At 35.5% G+C, this 21,695-nt stretch overlaps 1 protein-coding gene across 8 annotated transcripts in view; it reads left to right on the top strand.

Annotated features, from left to right (window-relative positions):
- Positions 1-2,324: 2,324 nt before the first annotated feature.
- The window catches only part of nid1a (nidogen 1a), a 73,008-nt gene continuing 53,637 nt past the window's right edge, over positions 2,325-21,695 (top strand). For all 8 annotated transcript variants that reach the window (XR_015506424.1, XR_015506419.1, XR_015506420.1 and 5 more), the window contains exons 1-5: positions 2,325-2,575; positions 10,830-11,138; positions 14,541-14,731; positions 17,516-17,805; positions 20,901-21,023. Coding sequence is in view for 1 of the 8 variants with exons in the window: in XM_087279810.1 (XP_087135936.1) it covers positions 2,372-2,575; positions 10,830-11,138; positions 14,541-14,731; positions 17,516-17,805; positions 20,901-21,023 (1,117 nt within the window). In the remaining 7 variants the exon portion in view is untranslated. The remainder of the gene's footprint in view (positions 2,576-10,829; positions 11,139-14,540; positions 14,732-17,515; positions 17,806-20,900; positions 21,024-21,695) is intronic.

Here is a 21,695-nt window from a genome sequence, read left to right as displayed (position 1 = left end):
ACTTTATCTGCCTCCTAAATCAAATATTCAGCTTCAGATATCATTAAACAGGTCTGTTTTCATCTTTTTTGGGTGTGTGTTTACTTTACTAAGATAAGTAAAGAGTTGCATGAAACATCTACTTATTATGCTGTATTATTTGTCATTTCAGTTATAAAACCTACATTTCTGTATTTATGTTCTGGTCATCTCTGTTATACAGCACCTATAGAAAGGCAGAATAATCTGCAAAGCACTAGTATAAAACGCATGTAACCTGCTCCAAGTGATATCACTCTCTGTGGTGGGAAACTTGTGCATTGAGTTGTCATTATTCTTCTCATTCATTTGTGTAAAATGTTTATGAATACACCAATAGTAGATCAATAATGTCAACTTTGTTACTGTGATATTTCAGTGGATTTCTTATTTACTTTTTAAAGGCAATAATATGATGAAAATACATAAACTTGTGTTGTAGACACAAGTTAAAAGTGTTGTAGATGTGGCAGTGGCGTAAAAAGGGGGTATGCAGTATATGCGGCGCATAGGGGCGCCACACATGGGGGGGCGCCATTGTGCCAAAACTATTTTTGAAATTATCCTTACTAAAAGTTTCAAATAAAAAAAATAAATAAATAAATATGTTTTGTTAAAAATGTTTTTTTTTGCATTTTGTATGAGTATAATATTGTATTTTAATAAATAAAAAATTCTACCAAGAGTTGCATACGTTGGCACACACATTTTAATTCAAAATCAACACAATAACATGCAGTCGCAGAGCCAAGTGTAAAGTGTTCATGTAAATGTAACTTTAGATTTTTTTTACAATTTTTATCAAAATAAAACTGTCAAATCATACATACAGTACAGTTGAGGTCAAAAGTTATAAGATTAATCTGAATTTTTTTCTTTATTTATTATTATTTATTATTAATTATTTAATTGTTTTGCCTAAATAAGAGGGATCACACAAAATGTATGTTTATGTAAGTACAGACCTATTTCACATAAACCGATATTTCAGATAAAATATTTGGATTAAAATTTCACCTATATAAATATTATATACTTGATTATAATGATTCTTAACCCTGTTAAAGTTGACACATGAACAAATTGTCCGAATATTCACATTTTTTGGAACTGAAATGTTTTTAATCCTTCTATCAAGATCCATTTTATACAATATACATGTTTTTATAAATTTATTATGTGTCATATTGATACATCAGGCCTTTTGGTAACTTTTTTTGTTCAAAACTATTTTATTTAAGTTACAAAACTTGAACCCGCATACCTCTCAGTATATGTGTAGTTGCGCCCCTGAGATGTGGTAGATTTAAGTTTAAGGTTAGTATAAATCAGGGGTCACCAACCTTAATGTGGAGGGCTACCAGTTGATAAACACTTCTCAAATAACAAACTTGCTCAATTTACTTTTAATTATACTTTTGTTTTTGGTATTATTTAATGATATTCATCCATGTGAAGACAATGATCATGTTAATGATTCTCCCAAAAGTTATCAACAATGATTTAACAGGGTAGGAAATACCCTGTATTTAATGTATCAATGTTCAACACTTTCTTTTTATATATCTCTGCAAATATTTACATTTTTAAATGATTACTTCTATATTAGATGAAGCTTACTGGTAAGTGGCGGCGTGGCGCTATGGTGAGCTATTTTTAGAACAGGCCTGCGGGCAACACATGTGATTCTCGCGGGCTACCTGGTGCCCGCGGGCACCATGTTGGTGACCCGCTGGTATAAGTGTTAACTCTGTTATGGTTTTAAACATTTAACAATATGTAAACAACAATAACAGAATAAAATGTTCACTATAACATTTAGGCATTTAACATTAACCGCCGTGCGCTTCTCTTAATTTTCGCGCTCATAATTGGACATTTCCATTTTGTTTAATGAAGGGGGGCTGTAGTACCTTAATGACACTGACAATGGACTCAGCGCAGATTTAAACAGTCACTGAATATAGTTTCTACACGTATTATTTTGCATTTACGATATAAATTGGAGGAAACTGAGATTTGAGTATTGAGAGGTTATGTCCCACATCAAACCCCCCTTCCCCTCTCCTCCCCACTGCAATAAATATAATAACCGTTGACTGCGCTAGTGATTGAATGAAGTCCTCCACAGACTAACGTAAAGTCTAGAAGGCATACAGCTGCGTATACTCACATAAATGTAGCGTAATTAGTGACACTGTACAACAATAATTAATATTTTTACTTTACTGTGAGGGTTGGAGTAACGTTAGCTCCACATTGGTCACTCAGTCAGGGAGGAGCGATTGCTTCACCGGACATCAGTCAGTCAGACACGGACTCAGGCAGCTTCAGGCTCGGTTTGGGACTGGATATGGGTCGGCACGGGCACAGACACCCATTTTGGGTCATTTTATTTGGATTAACGTTGTCTGTCAGCGGAATAACACGACATGAACTTTTTCCATTCGGGAGAAACGCAGGCGATCAGTCTCTCCGTGAAGGAAATGATGAAACGCAGGAGGTTAATTTAGATAAACCAATAACCTTCCACGATGAGCAGTTCAGCAAGATTTACGTGAGTTTTCTATTATAGCAGATGTTGTTTCAGCTGTATTGCAAGCCTTTTGTGCAATAACTGCCAACTAATAGCATACTTTGAAATGATCTCTTAAAATGGCCATTTTTGTGCCCTATGGTATTCATAATGCATTACAAAATCGTTGTTACCGTGTTTCTTCATGAAAAAATACTATAGTAATTTACAGTAAACATTATACTGTTTTGATACTAGTAAACTATAGTATTTACATTTACATTTTTACTTTGTCAATAATATGTCATAGCAGTATTATCAAACGATAAACTAATATATAGTAGTATACTAGTGTTCATTAATATAATTTAGTATACTAATAATTAGTATAATTAGTTTTTTATGGCACAACTATATGTGTATTGTACAATTTATATAGTTGTAGAAAGCTTAGTACAGCATTGGGTAATTTGTTTATATTATTATAGTTGTTAGTATAAAATTATCACTACAGTCTAATTCTAGTACTATAATATATTATGATCCATTACCACTAGTATTTATTATAACAGAGTATGTTTTCATGTAGTTGCAGTGCACAATATTGATAACATTCTTTCATTTATTCATTATTTGTTTGTGTAACTTTTAATCTATTAAATCAGTCTCTATTTAAATAAGCTTTTAATCAATAATACTAAAGGTCAGAACTTTGTAGTACCCAGCAAACATTGAATGTTCCACTGACATTATTTATAGTTCCTGCTAGGTTCTCGTTTTTTGGAAACTAAATAAAAATGTACTGTGAATACTCCCTGGTTCTATTTTGCTAATCCAGGGTGTCCGCAGGGTCTTACAAAGTATTAAAAGTTGATAAATCAATGAAGAGAAATTGAAGGCCCTTAAAAGTATTAAAAACTCTTAAATGCTATTTTGCAAGGTGTTACATTTTGTATAATTTTTAATTAAAGTTTGCATGAATTTAATCTGCGAATATGAGGATGCTGTGTAATTTATGAAATCCTGCTAGATTTGACATCATGTTGCCTTCTTTACTGCATTAATCAAGGCAACACCATTATTTCTGCAGTTCTTTAGGCGCCAACGTGCTTAATTAGCTAGGTTTAAAAGACTTTTATTCAATATGCGAATAATGTTTTAGTTTTGGAATAATTTTTTACATTAATATTTAGTACTGTAAGTAAAATCTTGCTAGTGTTTCCGCTTGAAAGTGGTTATAAGGTCGTAAAATGTATGGAAAGAGTCTAAAATTTCATTATCTGATTCCTGTATAAACTCTGTAATCAAAAAATAGCCTTTCCAGAACATTGCATTGAGTTTTTTTTTTTTTTTTTTTGTAAAAAAAAAATTGATTGTTAGCTGGGTAGTTTAATTGAAGTTGCCTATATGTTTGTTTGGTGTTTCTGGTTAACATTCTTAGAATGTTTCAGCAAGGAGCTCTAAAAAAAGTTATGAACAATCACTTTTCCAGTGATCCTAACAGGATATTTGTTCAAACTTGTTTTTTCTTTAATATTTTTACATTAGGACAAAAACATTAATCTAAATAACTGTTATTTTACATTTTAATAGTATTTTTAAAATCGTTGGTTGCTGGGGAAAATGTCCATATAATATTTTCAAAATAACTTGAAACATTCCCTTAAAGTCTTTGTCCGTTTTAGCATAACCAAGAAAGGCATGAACATAAATGTTTAAACAATATTTAGAAATTACCTTTTTGTAACTTTTATCAGGGATTCTAAAACTTTTCATCCGGTGACCCCCAAAATAACAATTCCAGTGACTCACAACCCCCGATATCATCGAAGGTGGTTATAAACTTACAAACATTCCACACAACCGAGCACACACACCGAAAGGAACTATATAAACACGAGCATATTGACAACACAAAAAAGTGCAACAGTCTAACAACCATACAATTTCTTTTTCATTTTTTAATTTAATATTAACCGACACTTTATTTGTATGTTGTTTTTTATGTAACTATTAAATACTATTTTTATCTTCTGTATGTTATAAAAAAATATGTTAATTCTCACAGTTTAATTACACATTTAAGATTTTTATATCTTATAAAAGGGGGTCCAGACCCCTTCTTTGTGAACCACTGACTTATAGGAATGTTAACCAAATGTTATTTAAACCACAAAATACTTAATAGTTGTCATATTCATTCATTTATATTCTTTTTGGCATAGTCTCTTTATTAATCACCACAGCGGATGCCCTTCCAGTCAATAATATCTGGATGCAGCCTTAATGATGCAAGCTGAGATTGCATTTCTCAGTCATGCAATGTCAGACTTAGTGCACTCAATGGAGCTAGTGACGTCACTGGGAGGGGTAGGGTTAGGGGTGGGGTTAGGTGAGTCCATTAAAAAGCATTGGATGCAGCTCAGATTGCTCTGCAGCCAGACCCCTCTCCTTTCAGTCGCAACCTAACACTGGGAAAAACCCATACACTCTTGCATTCACACGCATACACTACGGCCAATTTAGCTTATTTAATTTACCTATACCATATGTCTTTGGACTGTGGAAGAAACCGGGGCACCCGGAGGAAACCCACACCGACACAGGGGGAACTTTCAAACTCCACACAAAAATGCCAACTGACCCAGCTAGGGGTCAAACCAGCGACCTTCTTGCTGTGAGGCGATTGTGCTACTCACTGTGCCACCGTGATGCCCGTTTTTACTATTGTTTACTAGAAGGTGCATGTCCGAAAAAGTATTTTGGTTTATTTTTGTAGTTAATGTAATTAACTATTTAATTTTTATTAAAGTGATTGAAACATTAAAGTAGATGCTATGCTTTTTATTTACTTGCTATTGTATACAAATAACTTAATGAAGATACCAAAATGGGACGTCTTGTCTAGCCGGTGACTTAAAATGCACAGCTGAAATTCTCACAACACCTGCTCAGTGGCAATATTTTTATAACCAAATAAGTCTCTGTCAGTGGCTGAAGTTCATTGAGGGCATTTCTAAAAGAAACAGAAATTATAAAGGAGAAATGTTCATGCTGCAGTTGCTTTGCTGTTTGTTGTTACTGTGTTTTCCTGCCCATCTGATTCACTTAAAACAGTTCATTAACTACAACAGTACATTTGGCAGCTGCTCAGACAAACCGCTCATTATGCCGCTCTTTAAAAAAAAAAATGCTGTGGTCCAGTGCTAATTGACTCGCAGGTCATTTCAAGAGGTTTTCAAACAGCGTTGTGTTTTTTTAGGTTTGCCTCGATCAGAGTGGGTGTTTATTAGCCAGTCTACACACCATGAGCATGTTAGATAGCAGCATGACTAAATCATAGCATTTGCTGTGTTTTATGCAAATGTTAATTTTTTGTAAATAATCCCTTTGTTGTTTTGAGCACTGCACAAATATTTTAGTTGTGTTATTTTCCATTACAAATATCAAACAATGCTTTAAATTAAACTCAACATAGTCTTGTTTCCTTGTGACTTTTCATCACAGATTTTTGTTTACGTTTTAAATCAATTTCAAGAGTTCACACTTAGCTGATAATCAATAAAGCGTATTTGGCATGCTGTCCCGGGAGAGAGCCCTGAGCTCGTAATATCCTCGAGCCCGGGGCTCCCTCCCGTTAGAAGGGCGAGAGGGGAATTCGAGGTCAGGTAGGTCTCGAGAACTCCCCTGCTTGTCACCGTGAGAAGTGTAAACTCAGGTTGTATTGGGTGATAATTTGTTTTAGTCGATTGCTATGGTTTATGTTTTTGGACGGTGGGAGGAAACCGGGGAACCCGGGGAAAACCCACGCGAACACGGGGAGAACATGCAAACTCCACACAGAAACACCAACCAGCCCGATGGGTTGGACTAGCGGTGTTCTTGCTGTGAGGCAACAGTGCTAGCCACTGGGCCACCGTGTCGCCCGATCAGAAAAAGTGGGAGGATGTAGGGGTGGAAGGGGGGAGCTTCAAGACGAAGATAACTGGAGTGGAAAACTCAGGGTATTTATAATGCTTCCGTAATCATTTAATAGGGCTGATTACGGAGCTAACAAGGAGCCAGCCGTGTTGATTATAAGCACGTGATCCTCTCGAAATTAGTTTATGAATAAACCACACTTAAAAGCTTTTTGTCTCAAATAATTATCTCTGACTGTTAGAGATGGTAATTTTATTGGGACAAGTTATGTGAAAACTGAAGAAGTATGTTTTATTGCATAAATATAAGACAGGACTTGATATTTTCATTAAGAATTTAGTGACAAATTGATTGTTTTGAATCAACAACAAGTTTAGTGTATACATTTTGATCACAAAATCTTTTTTCGTGCAAAATTAAAAACATAAAAGCGCATAGATTACTGCAAAACATGAACTACAACCAGTAAAAATAACAAATGCACGTACAGGAAAAAAGAAAGAGGGAGAGGGATAAGGATCACACAAAACTTAAATGAAGGAAAATACAGAGAGAGGAAAACATGGGTAACACTTTATTTGGTCACACTTTATTGTTGTATGTGTTACACTTTATTTTAAGTATTAGTAGACTGTCTGCTTAATATCTGTTGATACTGGGCAATTAATTGACTATAAAAAACTATGCAAGTACATTTCAGCTTACACTAACCTTAACCCCAACCTATTTTCTACTTATAATCTAATGAGAATTAGTTAGCATGTAGATCCAAGGTAACTTAATTCAACAAACGAACCATCAAAATAAAGTGTGACCAAAAAATGCAATGAGATCATATAATAAATGTGTAGATGTGTGGAATTTAAAGTGGGTACACAGGTAAGTCAAGTGATAATATTAATAGTAGGGCTATCAGTTATTATAATAATCGATTAATCTAACACTGTGGGGATTTATATGGAAGATGTATAAGGAACGATAGAATTTTAATTTCATTAGAAACTGCATTAACTAATAATATAGTTACAGGATAAAATAAAAACAAGCTGCATAAAATAAATATAATGAGCAAATCAAATAAATCTCATACAGACAGAAAGTAATGTGCTTTTTTTTTAATGAAGCGTCGATTTACATAAGTTTTTCAATTATTTTTTGTAATTGATTAAATTGAAAAATTACATTGTAAGTTTCAGCCCTAATTGTGGTAATAATAATAATGAATTTTTGTCTTTTGGTTGATGTTGACAGACTGTAGTGAAATACTCCAGATATATTCCTGCATAACTGTGTATTGATTGAGTGAGTCAGAATCTGGAGCATTTTAAAAGTTTTAAAATGTTGGCTGACTTGTATATCTGCGTGTACAATTTTCTCAGAGGACTTGTCTCACAAAAACATTTATAATTACAATTCCTTGAACGCTTCCTTTCCCACAGGTCTGCTTTGCCAGTTTCCATTTCCAGGACAAGTATTTTCTTTTTCTTTCCAGGCTGTTGTGTTTTTTAAGGTCTTGAACTTTTTATTTTTTGTATTTTTTGGCCAATACACGGCCGCCTCTTTGCGAAACATAATGTTTTGTTGGTTGAAATGTAGTTTGCAAAAGTGCAGATAGTTTAAGCTTACTTTAAAATGGACAGGTCATCCAAAAATGAATATTCTGTAATGAAGTTTTTTTTCTTCAATTAAACACAAAAGAAGATAGTTTGAAGAATGTTGTAAACTGGTAGCCATTGGCAATACTAGTGTTCCCCCCTACTATGATATCTAATGACTACCAGTTTACAACATTCTTCAAAATATCTTCTTTTGTGTTCAATAGAAAAAATTAAAAACTCATAATTATTTAAACCACACTGTTATTAATGCAAGGTTCCACACAATTAATGTTGTGCCAGCACAAATCGATTAAGTTAACTTAACAAACTTAAGTGGATTGAACCTAAAACAATTAAGTTGTCCCAAAATAAATCTCAAGAATTTTGTCGTTTAAGCTTATTTTACATAAGTAGTTTAAATAAGTAGCAAAACCTTTTTTGAGTGCTCTTCAGAGTGAGCAAATGATAAGTAGATGAATATATTTTAGTGTACTGTCCCTTTAAATTAATCATGTGAACAAACCTTTCTTCATCAAGATTTATAGGATCTCCTGCTGAATACAAAGTGCATGTGTTGTAGCCTTCTGACAACATCTGGAAATGCAGTTAAGGCAGCACATCTGTTTTAGTGAGGTGTTGAACAGTACAACCCATTAAAATACACATGGGCTAAACATTTACTCATTCATTCCTCACTACAAACTGTACTTGTTTTATTATGTAGGCTTTTTTGTCAGAAAATATAGTGTTTTTCTTTAGCAGTTATATGTTTGGATGTGGCGGCACGGTGGCTCAGTGGTTAGCACTGTGGCGTCACAGCAAGACAGTTCAAGTCCCGGCTGGGCTAGTTGTATTTTCTGTGTGGAGTTTGCATGTTCTATCTGCGCTGGCGTGGGTTTATGAATTTGTGTGTGCATGTAAATGAGTGTTTATGGGTGTTTCCCAGTACTGGGTTGTTTTATACTATGGTCTATCATATTTATTTTGTGGTCTCAGAATACAAAGTTTAAGTACAGTAATAATTTTTCATCATTTGCATGAGAAACATTAATCAAAGCATAGCGTAGAGGGACAGTATATGCAGTATGTGTATATATATATATATATATATATATATATATATATATATATATATATATATATATATATATATATATATATGCAGTAATTATATATATATATATATATATATATATATATATATATATATATATGGCTGATTCCAGCGTTATGGATGTGACATTTGAAATTCAAAACATAAATTTGCAGAGAAAGTATACGTTGACATTATATTGAACCATCTGTTTATATTTTCCAAAACAACTAACCACAGAGTTATGGGATCAAAAAAATTCAATCTGTGAACATTTTTATACTTTAAATGAGGAAAAAAAACAAGCGTTATGGATGTGACAAAAAAAGTCTGCGAGTTTACAGTATACAACATATTTCGTAGATATTCTGTGAATTAAACTGCACAACCCAAAATAAATAATGCTGAACAAAAGGATAAGAGTTTGCTCTTTATAGAACAAAACGGATTGATTTTATTTTATTTTGACATTTTTGCATTTTTGAGGGAAAAGATTTGTTATGGATGTGACACTTTTTCGTTATGGATGTGACGGATGTGAAATTGCCATTTGTTTGACTTTGGTAAATCAAATATAATAGTTTGAAAACATTGACAGAGACATTTTAAAGTATTTTTAAAGTACTCCAGGGTTCAACGCTAAGGATTTTTTCAACTGGCCCGATCGGACCAGTGGTTGAGATTTTTACTTGCCCTTCCAATATTTTCACTGGCCCTACCAAAAAAAAAGTCAATACTTATTTCTTAGCCACAAATTTAAAAAAGAAATGTGTCAAAATGTTTGTAAATCTAGAATTTAATTATTTAAAAAACGTTAATAAATGTTTAATGAGCAAAATTCAAAGTGTTTTGCAAACAAAAGTAGCAAAATGTGCAGGTATTTTATTGCAAAACAAAAGATGGCTGACCTGCCAAACTGACGGCAAACTGTACAAAACATCACTTAATTTTTTTAGTCGTGGCGTACCCTCATAAACGTTTGCTTCCAAGATGTTAAAAATAAATATTTTCCTTTAGCATCATCACTTGATGATGCCGCCATGTTGCTGTCTCTTCGCTGTACTGGTTGTTACGAAAAAAATAACATGCTCACAATATCCAATCAGATAAGAGGAACTGAGAAGGTAGCATTTGAAGACTTAAAAAAACGCAAACGGTTTCTCTATTCTGACTGTTTTTTCACTCAATTGACAAATAGTCCCAGGCAAATTAAACTTTAGTGACAGGGCATCAGTGGCCCGATCGGGCCAGTAACGATCCTGTCTACTGTCCCGAGCATCTCACACGCTGGCCCCGGGCCATCGGGCAGTCCTTATTGTTGAGCCCTGCACTGTAAAACACTTGTCTGCGCAAAAAATGTAGAAACGGTTTTGCTACTTTAATGAAAATTTTTATTTTAATGGCAAGGTTGACATTTTCATGGAATTGCTCATATATATATATATATAGAACTTATACACTCAGCACCACTCATCAATGTCAGTTCCAAAGCAGTGGGCCTATCAGAAGAGCTCAGCGTTCTGTTTCTGTTTACCATAGCAAGTTGGCGTGACTGATTTATTTGTCATTAACATAGCAGAGGAGTTTGTTTTTTTAAACACTGTAACTGACTGTAAACACTGACTTTTTAGACACAGAGATGCATGTGTGAATGACCCTTAGTTCTTCTTTATTTCACACTTAGATCAACACCAATGGCTTTGTTGCTCTGGAGAAGCCGACAGGAGAATCGGAGTATCTGGAAAACATGCCGGCCAGTTTTAAAATGATCGCAGCTCTTCAAGGCGACCTGGACACGAGTGACGGTGTAGGAAAGGTGTTTTTCCGGCAGGACTTTAGTACGGCTCTTCTGCAGCAGGCGGCCGATCACATTAATAGAGCTTTTCCTGAGGACGACCTGGTGAACCCCATCCATGCTCTAGTGGTTACGTGGCTCGATGTGGCTTCTCACAAGGCAGAGAGCAGAGGAGACGGTCTGGAGCACAGCATAAGAGTAAGATTTACATTTAGTAGTTTAGTCAATGGGGTATATGCACAGCTAGTGTGTTTTTTTTTCTTTAACAGCAACAATGTTGTAATGTAATTACAATATAACCGGTTAAACACACTTAAGCATTTATTTAGTTATTGAAGTGTCAAATAAGATGAAAAGCCGTTTAAACACGAGCACCATCATGAGCAGCAGGCTACTGCAGGAACTCTGAAAATGCTGTGGTAAAATAAATGTTCATATTTTAAAGACATTGTGCTATGGCAGGGGTGTCAAACTCAATTCCTGGAGGGCTGAAGCCCTGCACAGTTTAGTTGCAACCCTGCTCCAACACATTTATGCCTAGTTCAGACTGCGTGATTTTAGCCCTGATTTTGGCTCGCCGACAGGTTTTGAGAAATCGCCGACAAATGCCTGAAATCACAGGCAAATCGCTGCTCGTGCACGTGAGTAACAATCACACAGTATGAACGATCAAAGACGCGATCTGAGAGAATCGCCGATGAGTCGCCGATTCCTGTGAGATATTTGGCGTGCTGAATATCTGGAGCTGTCGGCGATTCAAATCATGCCGTGTGAATTGGGTTTTGACTGAAAATAACATCAGCGATCGCCTACAGCCAATGAGAGAGCAGCTTTCACTTGTGTGTGTGTGCGTGTGTATATACTTGCTGCAGGCCAGCGGGAGGCTGGGGGAGAAGTTAAAAGCGCTCTTTTTCGGTTTATTTGGACCCACGAAATGGAGGAAAAACTAGTGGAGGTTTGACAGGACTCAGAAGCAACTGTGTCTGTTTGACGTTTCATACAGAAAGAAATTAGTTTATTATAAACGTTGAGGAGAAATGGCTAATTCCCTTTAAACCCAGGTGAGCAAACATGTACATGTTCTACCCCATTAAAGGCTTCTCTCTCATTATGTAGTTAATAACAAAAGATATACGACGTGTTTTTGGCTGTGAGACGTAGTTTGGACAAAGTTGTCGGCGATTCTTCCTATAGTAAAGTCATGCAATGTGAAAGTCCCTGTCGCCGATCCATCTTGCAGTGTAAACAAATCAGCGATGAAACGCTAGCCCAGATAGTCAAGCATTGTGAAAACATCTGTGACACGACTACTTTGAAAATCATGCAGTCTGAACTCGGCATTACCTGTAGGTTTCAAACAAGCCTGAAAGACTCAATCAGTTTGATCAGGTGTGTTTAATTAGGGTTGGAACTAAACTGTGCAGAGCTGCGGCCCTTTTGGAACTTAGTTTGACACCTGTGTGTTATGGAGTTTAATCCAGATCAATCAGGCTGTGAAGATTGTTGATTTTTAAATGAAAACAAACCGTGAATGCGTCAATTTTGGATGGCGTAAAGTTCACCGGAATTGCTTGAACAGAGTTACTGAAAGTTAAAGCTTCTTCTGCATATAACAGAGATGCCCAAACTAGGGCCTGGGTAACAAGTAAGGGTAACCTTTGATTTGGCCCACCATCCCATTTGAGAATAGAAGGAGAATTTTGGGAAGTTTCGGACTTATTGCCTTTAATATATTACAGTTTTTTACAATTGCTATGACACTTTTATCAATACATTTAACAAGTTTCCTAAACTCTTAACACAATTAGCACAAGCTCCGTCTTCGTGGGCTATACAATTAACACATTTCTTGTTGTTTTGACACAAAATGCATCCAGTTAACACAAATTTAAAATGCTTTAACTTCTTTTACACACAAACACAACCAAGAACAAAACAATGTAATTTTACAGTCAAATTTACAAATGCTTTAACACAGTATGTCAGAACAGATAACACCATGTTCTAAACAGAAATTATATAGGATAAAGTCAAAGTGAACAGCTGTTCTAATTGTGAATTGAAACACAAATATATTCCCTGTATTTTATTCAATTGCCAATGAGAAACAGCATATTGCGGTTACATAAATAAATAAATAAATGTATATATATATATATATATATATATATATATATATATATATATATATATTTCTTTATTTATTTATATAACCGCAATATGCTGTTTCTCATTGGAAACTGAAAAAAAAAAAAAAATATATATATATATATATATATATATATATATATATATATATATATATATATATATATAAAACTGCAATATGAGTCTCACATATATATATATATATATATATATATATATATATATATATATATATATATATATATATATATATATATATATATGACAGCTGATTCCCATCTAGAAAGCACACTCATGTCTTGTTTTGGTTTTTCCAATCACATGATCATATGTTCTAATAGAGGACTCTTGAGGTTTTTGGAAGGAACATCAAAGAACTCTGTCACCAATACGTCCATGTAAGATTATGCAATACAGTCATTACTGTATTATACACAGTGTGTTTTGCAGTAAACTACTCTTTAAACCTGGAGTTCATTAGTACATACAGTACATATACAGTACAGCATTTGCATACACTGTGTCTAATTACTTTCAGAGAGTCATGAAGTTAGAGGCCAATCAAGTACCACATGAAATTTTCAATGTTGACAAGGCTGGGGATGTCGCCATAGGAAAAACATAATAGGCCAAAGGGCCATAGTTACCGTGCCGGGCCACAGAAGATATCAAGTATAATGTGGATGAGAACATGTGGTAAAAGACCGGGCAGTATAGAAGATTACTTTGTTATTTTATTATAATTGTGGTGCTTTTCCTGTTTGCAGTGATGTCCTTCTGCAAAAAAAGTCTGTACTGCAGAAATTCTGTGTCTGTATTTTTTTTTACATAAACTGTAAATTTTATAAAGCAATTTTTTTCTTTGTTTTGTATAGAATTTTTGCCGTAAACGAAAGAAAATGCATGCATTTACTTAACCCAACGAAACAAAACTGTAACGAGACTTCAAATATAAGGGCAGAGCTGACACATAAACTAATGCAGTTTCTGTAATGTCAGCTGATGATAGTGTTTTTATTGTCAGTGTGTTATGACTGACTGAATGTTTATGTTGGAAGAGAACATGTGTTTGTGTTTTGAACAATAATTTCATTTTGAAACATGATTGCAGTGTTTTGTTAGACATGGTGTAGTGTGTTCGTTTATTATTGTATTTTGAAAAGTAGTTTAGAGGTTTAGTTTACAATGTGTGATTTTGAGCATAAAATTAACTGTTTTGCCAATTGTGTATTTTAGGTGTGTTACTGCGTTAAGAGTTTAGCAAACTTGTTAAATGTATTGAAAAAAGTGTCATAGCCATTGTAAAAAACTGTAATAATATATTAATTTGGGTGTACTATTTTTTTAGTTTGACATTTAATTTTTCATACTACTGAATATGTGAACAACCATGAATGCAGTTGATTGCACAAAAATGCAAACGTTATCGGTCATGTTTTTGTTTTTACTTAGAGGAACACATTTCAGCTGGTCATCGCTTCAGTGGAGACATCGTCCTACGCAATTCTTCTCTACCCAAGAGACTCAATCCAGTTCCAGAGCACCGGGAGTGGATACACAGTGCACGCCGGCTTCAGCAAAACACAAGAACTGTACTATCGCAACACAGAGGACACAGAGGCGTCTGTCAAGGACTTGCCTGAGTAAGTTCAGTTTAAAATTAAGAAGTTTTCAGTGGGCCATAGGGCTGCTTGATTTTGGGAAAAATTATAATCACGATTATTTTGGTCATAATTGTAATCACGATTATTAGTTTTATTAATAATATATTTAGATTATTAGTCAAAATTATTAGCACTCCTGAGAATTTTTTAAAAATAAATATTTCCCAAATGATGTTTAACAGAGCAAGAAATTTTAACAGTATTTCCTCTAATATTTTTCTTCTGGAGAAATGCTTATTTGTTTTGTTTTGGCTAGAATAAAAGCAAATTTAAATATTTTGAGACCTCTTTTAAGGTCAATATTATTAGCCCCTTTAGGCAATATATATTTTTAATTGTCTGCGGAAGAAACTACTGTTATACAATGACTTGCCTAATTACCCTAATTAAGCCTTTGAATCACACTTTGAATTTGAATGTTTGTATTTAAAAAAAATATCTACTAAAATATTATATACTGTCATCATAGCAAAGATAAAATTAATCGGTTATTAGAAATGAATGGTTAAAACTATTATGTTAAGAAATCTTCTTTCCATTAAACAGAAATTGGGGAAAAAAGGTTGCTAATATTCAGGAGGGCTAATAATTCAGACTTCAACTGCATATATTATTTTCCTCCCTGCAAGGGAAAGAAAAATAAATACAGTAGAATAAAAATATGAAACAAACTTTGCTTTTAGCATCTTCACCGTAAGAAAAACACTTCAGCTACAAAAGTCTTCAGTCAAGAGCAGAGAGGGATTTTCTCGTTGTTTTATTAATCATGATAAAACAGGCGGCAGCTGTGCTCTGTCACTTTAATGGTTTCGCTTTCACGTGTCTTTTGATTCTCAACTCGTTTGTTTATTACAAAATGAGGGTTAATATAAATAATCACTAAACGCGTTTTGACACCTATTTGAACATTAAAGCGCTCACGTTAATGACTTTAGATGTATGTGCTCTCTGCTCGTCACAGTGTGCGAATGAGACCAAGTGCAGGCCGCATGCTTCTGACTGTCTGCGCGCCACACGCACATAAGCATGCGGTCTTTCACGCTTTTAAGAGCAACATGTGAGGACAACTGGACAGGGGGCGGTGAATAATGGAATAATCGTTTATCTCGATTAATGGTTTTTCATAATCGTTGGAAGCCATAATCGAAATCGGATTATCGATTAATTGCACAGCCCTAGTGGGCCATGACATTGATTTTTTTCAGGTTATTTTAATATGTTCCTTGAGGTTATATATTACTAAAAATAATATTAGTCCACCCAAAATACACATACAATACAAATATTATTTTTACAGATAACTTTTAATGTTTATCTTAGAGATGCAAAATGTACCTGCAATTCTAGAATCCCCCACATTCACTATTTCCTGCAATGTGTTTAATTAGGGATCCTCCGAATGATCGGCTGAAGATCGGTATCGGCCGATAATCACATTAAATGACTTGATCGGTACTCGCCAATCTGGCCGATCTCATAAACCGATCACTGGTGTTTGTTTATGAGTTAGCAAGCAAAGGAAGACGCACATGCACTCCCGTATATTATACAAGGTGTACAGGAGCCACAACATGTGAGGAGGTAAATGATGTGGAGGTGTGAACGATAAAGTCACTCGCATCACAACAGCTAAAATATATACTGATGTGGGGTGACCTCTGTTTATACCTCTGTGCATTCCCTTATATAATGCATAGCGTACAGGAGTCACAACACGTAAAAAGATAAATGATGTTTGGCGTAAACGATCGATTCACTCGCATCACAAGAGCTAAAATATATACAGATGAGGTGTGACCTCTGTTTATACACAGCAAAAAATGCTTTTCTTACTTAGATTTTTTGTCTTGTTTCTAGTCCAAATGTATAAAAGTTCTTAAATTAGGAAGCATTTTCCAGACAAGCAAAACATATTGTCTTGTTTTAAAAAATAATACACCAAAATGAGATGATCGTTTGCTTAAATCAAGCAAAATAATCTGCCAATGGGGTAAGCAAAATAATCTTATCACAAATCGAAAAACAAGACTATTTTGCTTACCACATTGGCAGATTGCAAGACAATATGTTTTGCTTGTCTAGAAAATGCTTCTTGATTTAAGAATTTGTAGATATTTGGACTAGAAACAAGACAAAAAGTCTAAATAAGAAAAGCATTTTTTTTGCAGTGTACAGTCTATTGGCGCGACTTGCTAGTGTTGCACTCTTTGTTGCAGGTGCAAACATTTTATTTACCCTGCTTCTAGCCATGATATGTTTACACCTAAATGGTAAAACCATTTAAAAACCAAACTAATTCATTTAGGTAAGGCGAGATCTCCATTTGAGTATCATACTTAGAGGGAAAATGTGCTTAATGCATCATTAAACTTAAAGCATTTAAATCAGTACTCAGTATCGGCTGATCACTATGACAAGGAACCAGTACTCAGTATTGGCTGCAAAAATCCTAATAGGAGCATGCCTAATTTTAATACAAATTTTATTCAAATGTATTTAATAATTGACTTAAATCAGACTACAATTATAGTTGCCTAACACCACTTAAAATATCATAATGATCATAATAATAATTAAAAAGTTAGAATTAGATAAATATGATTTGTATCAATAAATTAATTATTATTTTTATAATTATCTTCATTCTTAGTTTTTCAATAAGCCGAACAATCAAGTCTAGAATCTCCCACATACACTATTCCTACAGTGTCAATGTACTTTGGCCATGTTTTTTCCATGAATGCTTTTGAATGTGTTTTCCAGGCAGACGAACTCCGGAAAGCGCGGCGTGTGGGTGTATGAAATCGGGACGTTCCCTCACTTCACAAACATCGCGCCTGGAGAAGTGCCAGACTTGCCTTTGGATTCACTCAGGAGATCAGAAACCCAAAACCAGCAACAGCAAGTGTATCCTGACGTCCAGCAGGAGAACCTGGATGGGGTTTACCATCATCCGGAACACCCTCCGCCCATCCAGGTGCACACGGTTCAGTTCACACCTCAAGACCCGCAGGTGGTGGAGATCGAAAATGATGACAACATTCAGGTCGACGGTCAGAGTGAATGCTTTATTTACTGATATCATTAAGGGGATAATTCACCCAAACATGTAAATTTACGGTAAATTTACTTTCCCTCAAGCTATTATAGATATAGATGAATTTTTCTCTTCAGTGGAACATTAAAGAAGATTTTAGCAGATTTTTTTAGCAGATTTTTTAGCCTTGTTTGAGGTGATTCATATAATGCAAATCAATAATCATTAAGATTAAAAATAGTCCAAATCAATAAATGGCTCCTGGCGACACACTAGGTATGTTTCTATCTAAGCATGCAAATTAAATTTATGGGCAAAACTGGAATATTGCATGAAAACACTTGCGAATAAAGCAGCACTTCCATCCAATGAGACAAAGAGAACACAATCATCACAGCCAGGTAAACTGGAGCAAAAATCAGAAAGAAAAACTAAATGTTGTGCAGTAGGAAAAGTCACCGTGGTCTTCTTTCTTCCCTAATAAATAAATTGCGCCTCAGAAGACGAAACGCAATGAACCCAATGCAGTTGCTTTTGAGACACTTTTTGGGAGCGCAGACAGATGCTCAAAACAGTTTGAAGGGAATAATAAAAGAATAATAAGAATACTGAAACCCTGTGATGATGGACTAACGATTGAGGGCTTTTACAATTAGCAAACAGCATTTCAGAATTTGCTGGAAATTTTGTAAAGTACATTATTGTGTACCATCACCCACATTTTTATCTGATCATCATCACTTCTTAAACTAAATCACGTCACACACACTGATGCGCATGCTGGAATTTATTCATTAAATCTGTTTCTTTTGCGGTTTACATGCATTTTTCTTATAGAATAAAAAGTTTATCCTTCTCAAAAGCTCATTTTTCAAAATGTAAACGCATCTTGTATATGTTTTTATTTAAACATTTTTTTATGCAATATTCCAAAATGTGCATAAAAATTGGTGGGTGAAAACATAGTTATTGATGTTGTGTGAGGCGAAATGATTGGTCTGTGCTAGAAAAAGAACATTATTTTATGTAATTAGGGCTGGGTATTACTAAAATCTTCGATACTGGTACTGATACTGTACTTTCAATTCGATACCGGTTCAATTCGATACTTTTTCCGAAGCCAAGTTCATAATATTAGTTTAACAAGATTACATTATACATCTAATTTTTTCCAGTTTTTCTTTTTTCTTTAATGGAGTCAAACCTACTGGCAAGTTCCCTCTCTACCTTGTGAAGCCAATACGGAAGTAACTGAAACTGCAATTCATCGACTTGCCTTTAGGGGCTGGCTCCAGGAAGTCCAGGTGTTCACTGATAGCTATGCTAAATTGGCCAAATTTACAGCTGATAAAAAGTCTGCATAATTAAGGGCGTGGCCACTTGAGTGACAGCTAGGTCTCGCTGGTCGCCGTCTCGTCACTTCAGGTGATTCCGGCTGATTAGACGCTGAACTCAGCATATACATCGCATTTTCGTTTTGTTTCATGTGACTTTACACAGTTATCTCAAACTTTGTCATAGTGTTATGCCCGTATTTCATAAATAGCCTTGCATTTACTAACACAGACTACATTAAAATATTTGGAAGTTCTTAATGTTTTCCTCCTGAAGAAAAATGTCGTAAAAACAATGTTTAGTGGCTCAATCTGTTACAACAGTGTTTTTAAAAGTCTAAACACTTTATTGATAATAATGTACAACCAAGCACGTGGTCAGAACACAAACAAGTTGCAGGTAATGAAGTATTAGGCATTTCTCCAAAAGAAAAGCTTGTCTAATCAAAATGCTAGCAGACATCTGTAGCCTGTAGCCCACGGATGTCAAACTCAATTCCTGGAGGGCCGCAGCCCTGCACAGTTTAATTCCAACCCTGCTCCAACCCACTTAAGCTGCGGTCACATTAGAGTTTGAGCATGCGTCATTTTGTCGTGTGGCGCTGCGAAAAGGAGCGGGATTAAACAAGCTTTTTAGACATTTAAAAAAGCGAGCGATTGCTCCTTGTTTTAAATTTCTGTCCTGAGAGGTCTGGTTTTAATCCTTGATTGGTCTCACGCAGTCTAGTGACGCGATTTCGCAGGTCAGACTTCACTAAGCTTGAACTTTGCACCGCAGCAACCTGCGAAACTTGACGCATGACTCTGCGTTTCCGGTCTGACGCATTCGCTTGCGTATGAATGGAAGTCTATAGGAGGAAAAGCACAGTGTGACTGCAGCTTTACCTGTAGGTTTCAAACAAGCCTGAAGGACTCAATTAGTTTGATCAGGTGTGTTTAGGGTTGGACCTAAACTGAATTAAGTTTGACATCCCTGCTGTAGCCTCTCATGCCCTGCCTCTTTGCCCGTTTTTGGTAACCCCAAGGTCGGTGTGATGACGCACGAACAAAATGGCCTTGCCTACTTGTAGCTTCATTTGCGCTCTTCAGAAACCTATGGGTGACGTCACAGGTGCTACGTCCATATCTTTTAAAGTCTATGAGTCAAACTCATAAAAGCATAAACAAACAAAATGTAACCAAACAAATAACTCGGCACAAATAAGTTAAAATGGAATTAATTAATCTAGTGTGCCAGCATCAGTTTATTTACTTCAGTTCAGTTATATAGGTATTGAAACACTGTATCGATTAACAAGACATTTTACATACTCTGTAGTATCAAGAGTATTGAGACTAGTTAGTATTGTGTGCCCCAAAAGTATCGATCTCAATACCCAGCCCTCCAAACATTAAAGACAGGGGTGTCCAAACTCAGTCTTGGAAGGTCAGTGTCCTAGAGAGATTAGCTCCAACCCTAATCAAACACACCTAAAGCAGCAGATCAAGCTCTTACTAGACATACTAGAATCTTTCTGGCAGGTGTGTTGAAGCAAGTTGGAGCTAAACTCAGTAGGACACCGGCCCTCAAGAACAGAGTTTGCACATCCCTGATTTAGGATAATGGAAATACACAAGTCAGCAAATATATATTACATTGTTTTTGTGTTGTTTGGATGTTTAAATGAAAAAAATCTTCTTTATTGTGTCTAACATGAAATAAATTTTTTTTTGGGTGATCTGTCCCTTTAACTCTGATTTTCTTGAGCCAAAATGACTGTTGTTCTTGTTTTAACAGTATTTACATACAACTCTGGGCAGTGTGGTGGACAAAAATGCTCCAAGTTTGCTGAATGCAGTGGACGTTGCTGCGTATGTAAACCTGGATACTACGGCAGCGGTGTTCACTGTGTGCCTGAAGGTAAGGAGTTCAGTTATTTTGGATTTCATTTCCATTTATAGAAAGGTTTTTGTATAAGTTATGATTGTAATAAAGTTTACGGCCATTTGGCCGCCGGGAAAAAGGAGGCGGAGAACCGACGTAGTTTAAAATATTTATTTATAATATGAACAGCAGCTCCTCACGGAGACTGCCGTCTAAACCAAAACAAACGTACGGCAGCTCCTCACGGAGACTGCCAACAAGCTGAAAACAAAAGGAAAATATGTCCGGGCCCGGTCCTCTCTCAGCTTCCTCTGCCATCGTTCCTCCTTTTATTGTCCAGAGCTCCTTCCGTGGGATCCGAGGCAGGTGCGCACCGCAGGTGTATTCACTTACGCGGTGGCCTCACTCCGTTCCCACGGCTCTCTGCCACGCCCCTTTGCCACAATGATCAATGTCAAAATTTAGTTAATTATATGCACTACAGTGTTTCCTCTAGGATTTTTCCAGCTGTGGTGGCAGGCCTTTTTTTTTTTTACACAGATCTTCCTGTGGCGTCATTTCAATGACAAATGTCGTCAGCGCAGTATTAGAAGTCGAGATAGCTTTAATGTAATAGCCAACAGCATGCGGATCTCTTTGCTTGCGCGCTGATTTCCTCTGCGTGTGCACAAAACTTTTTGCACGCCCCCTCAAATATAAGCCGCTCAA

This window comes from Danio rerio, chromosome 13 (genome assembly GCF_052040795.2).
Source record: "Danio rerio strain M-AB ecotype USA chromosome 13, GRCz13ab, whole genome shotgun sequence".
In the NCBI taxonomy this organism is placed as follows: Eukaryota; Metazoa; Chordata; class Actinopteri; order Cypriniformes; family Danionidae; genus Danio; species Danio rerio.
Note: the sequence above shows the minus strand (reverse complement) of the source record. Positions and strands in the feature narration are given on the sequence as shown.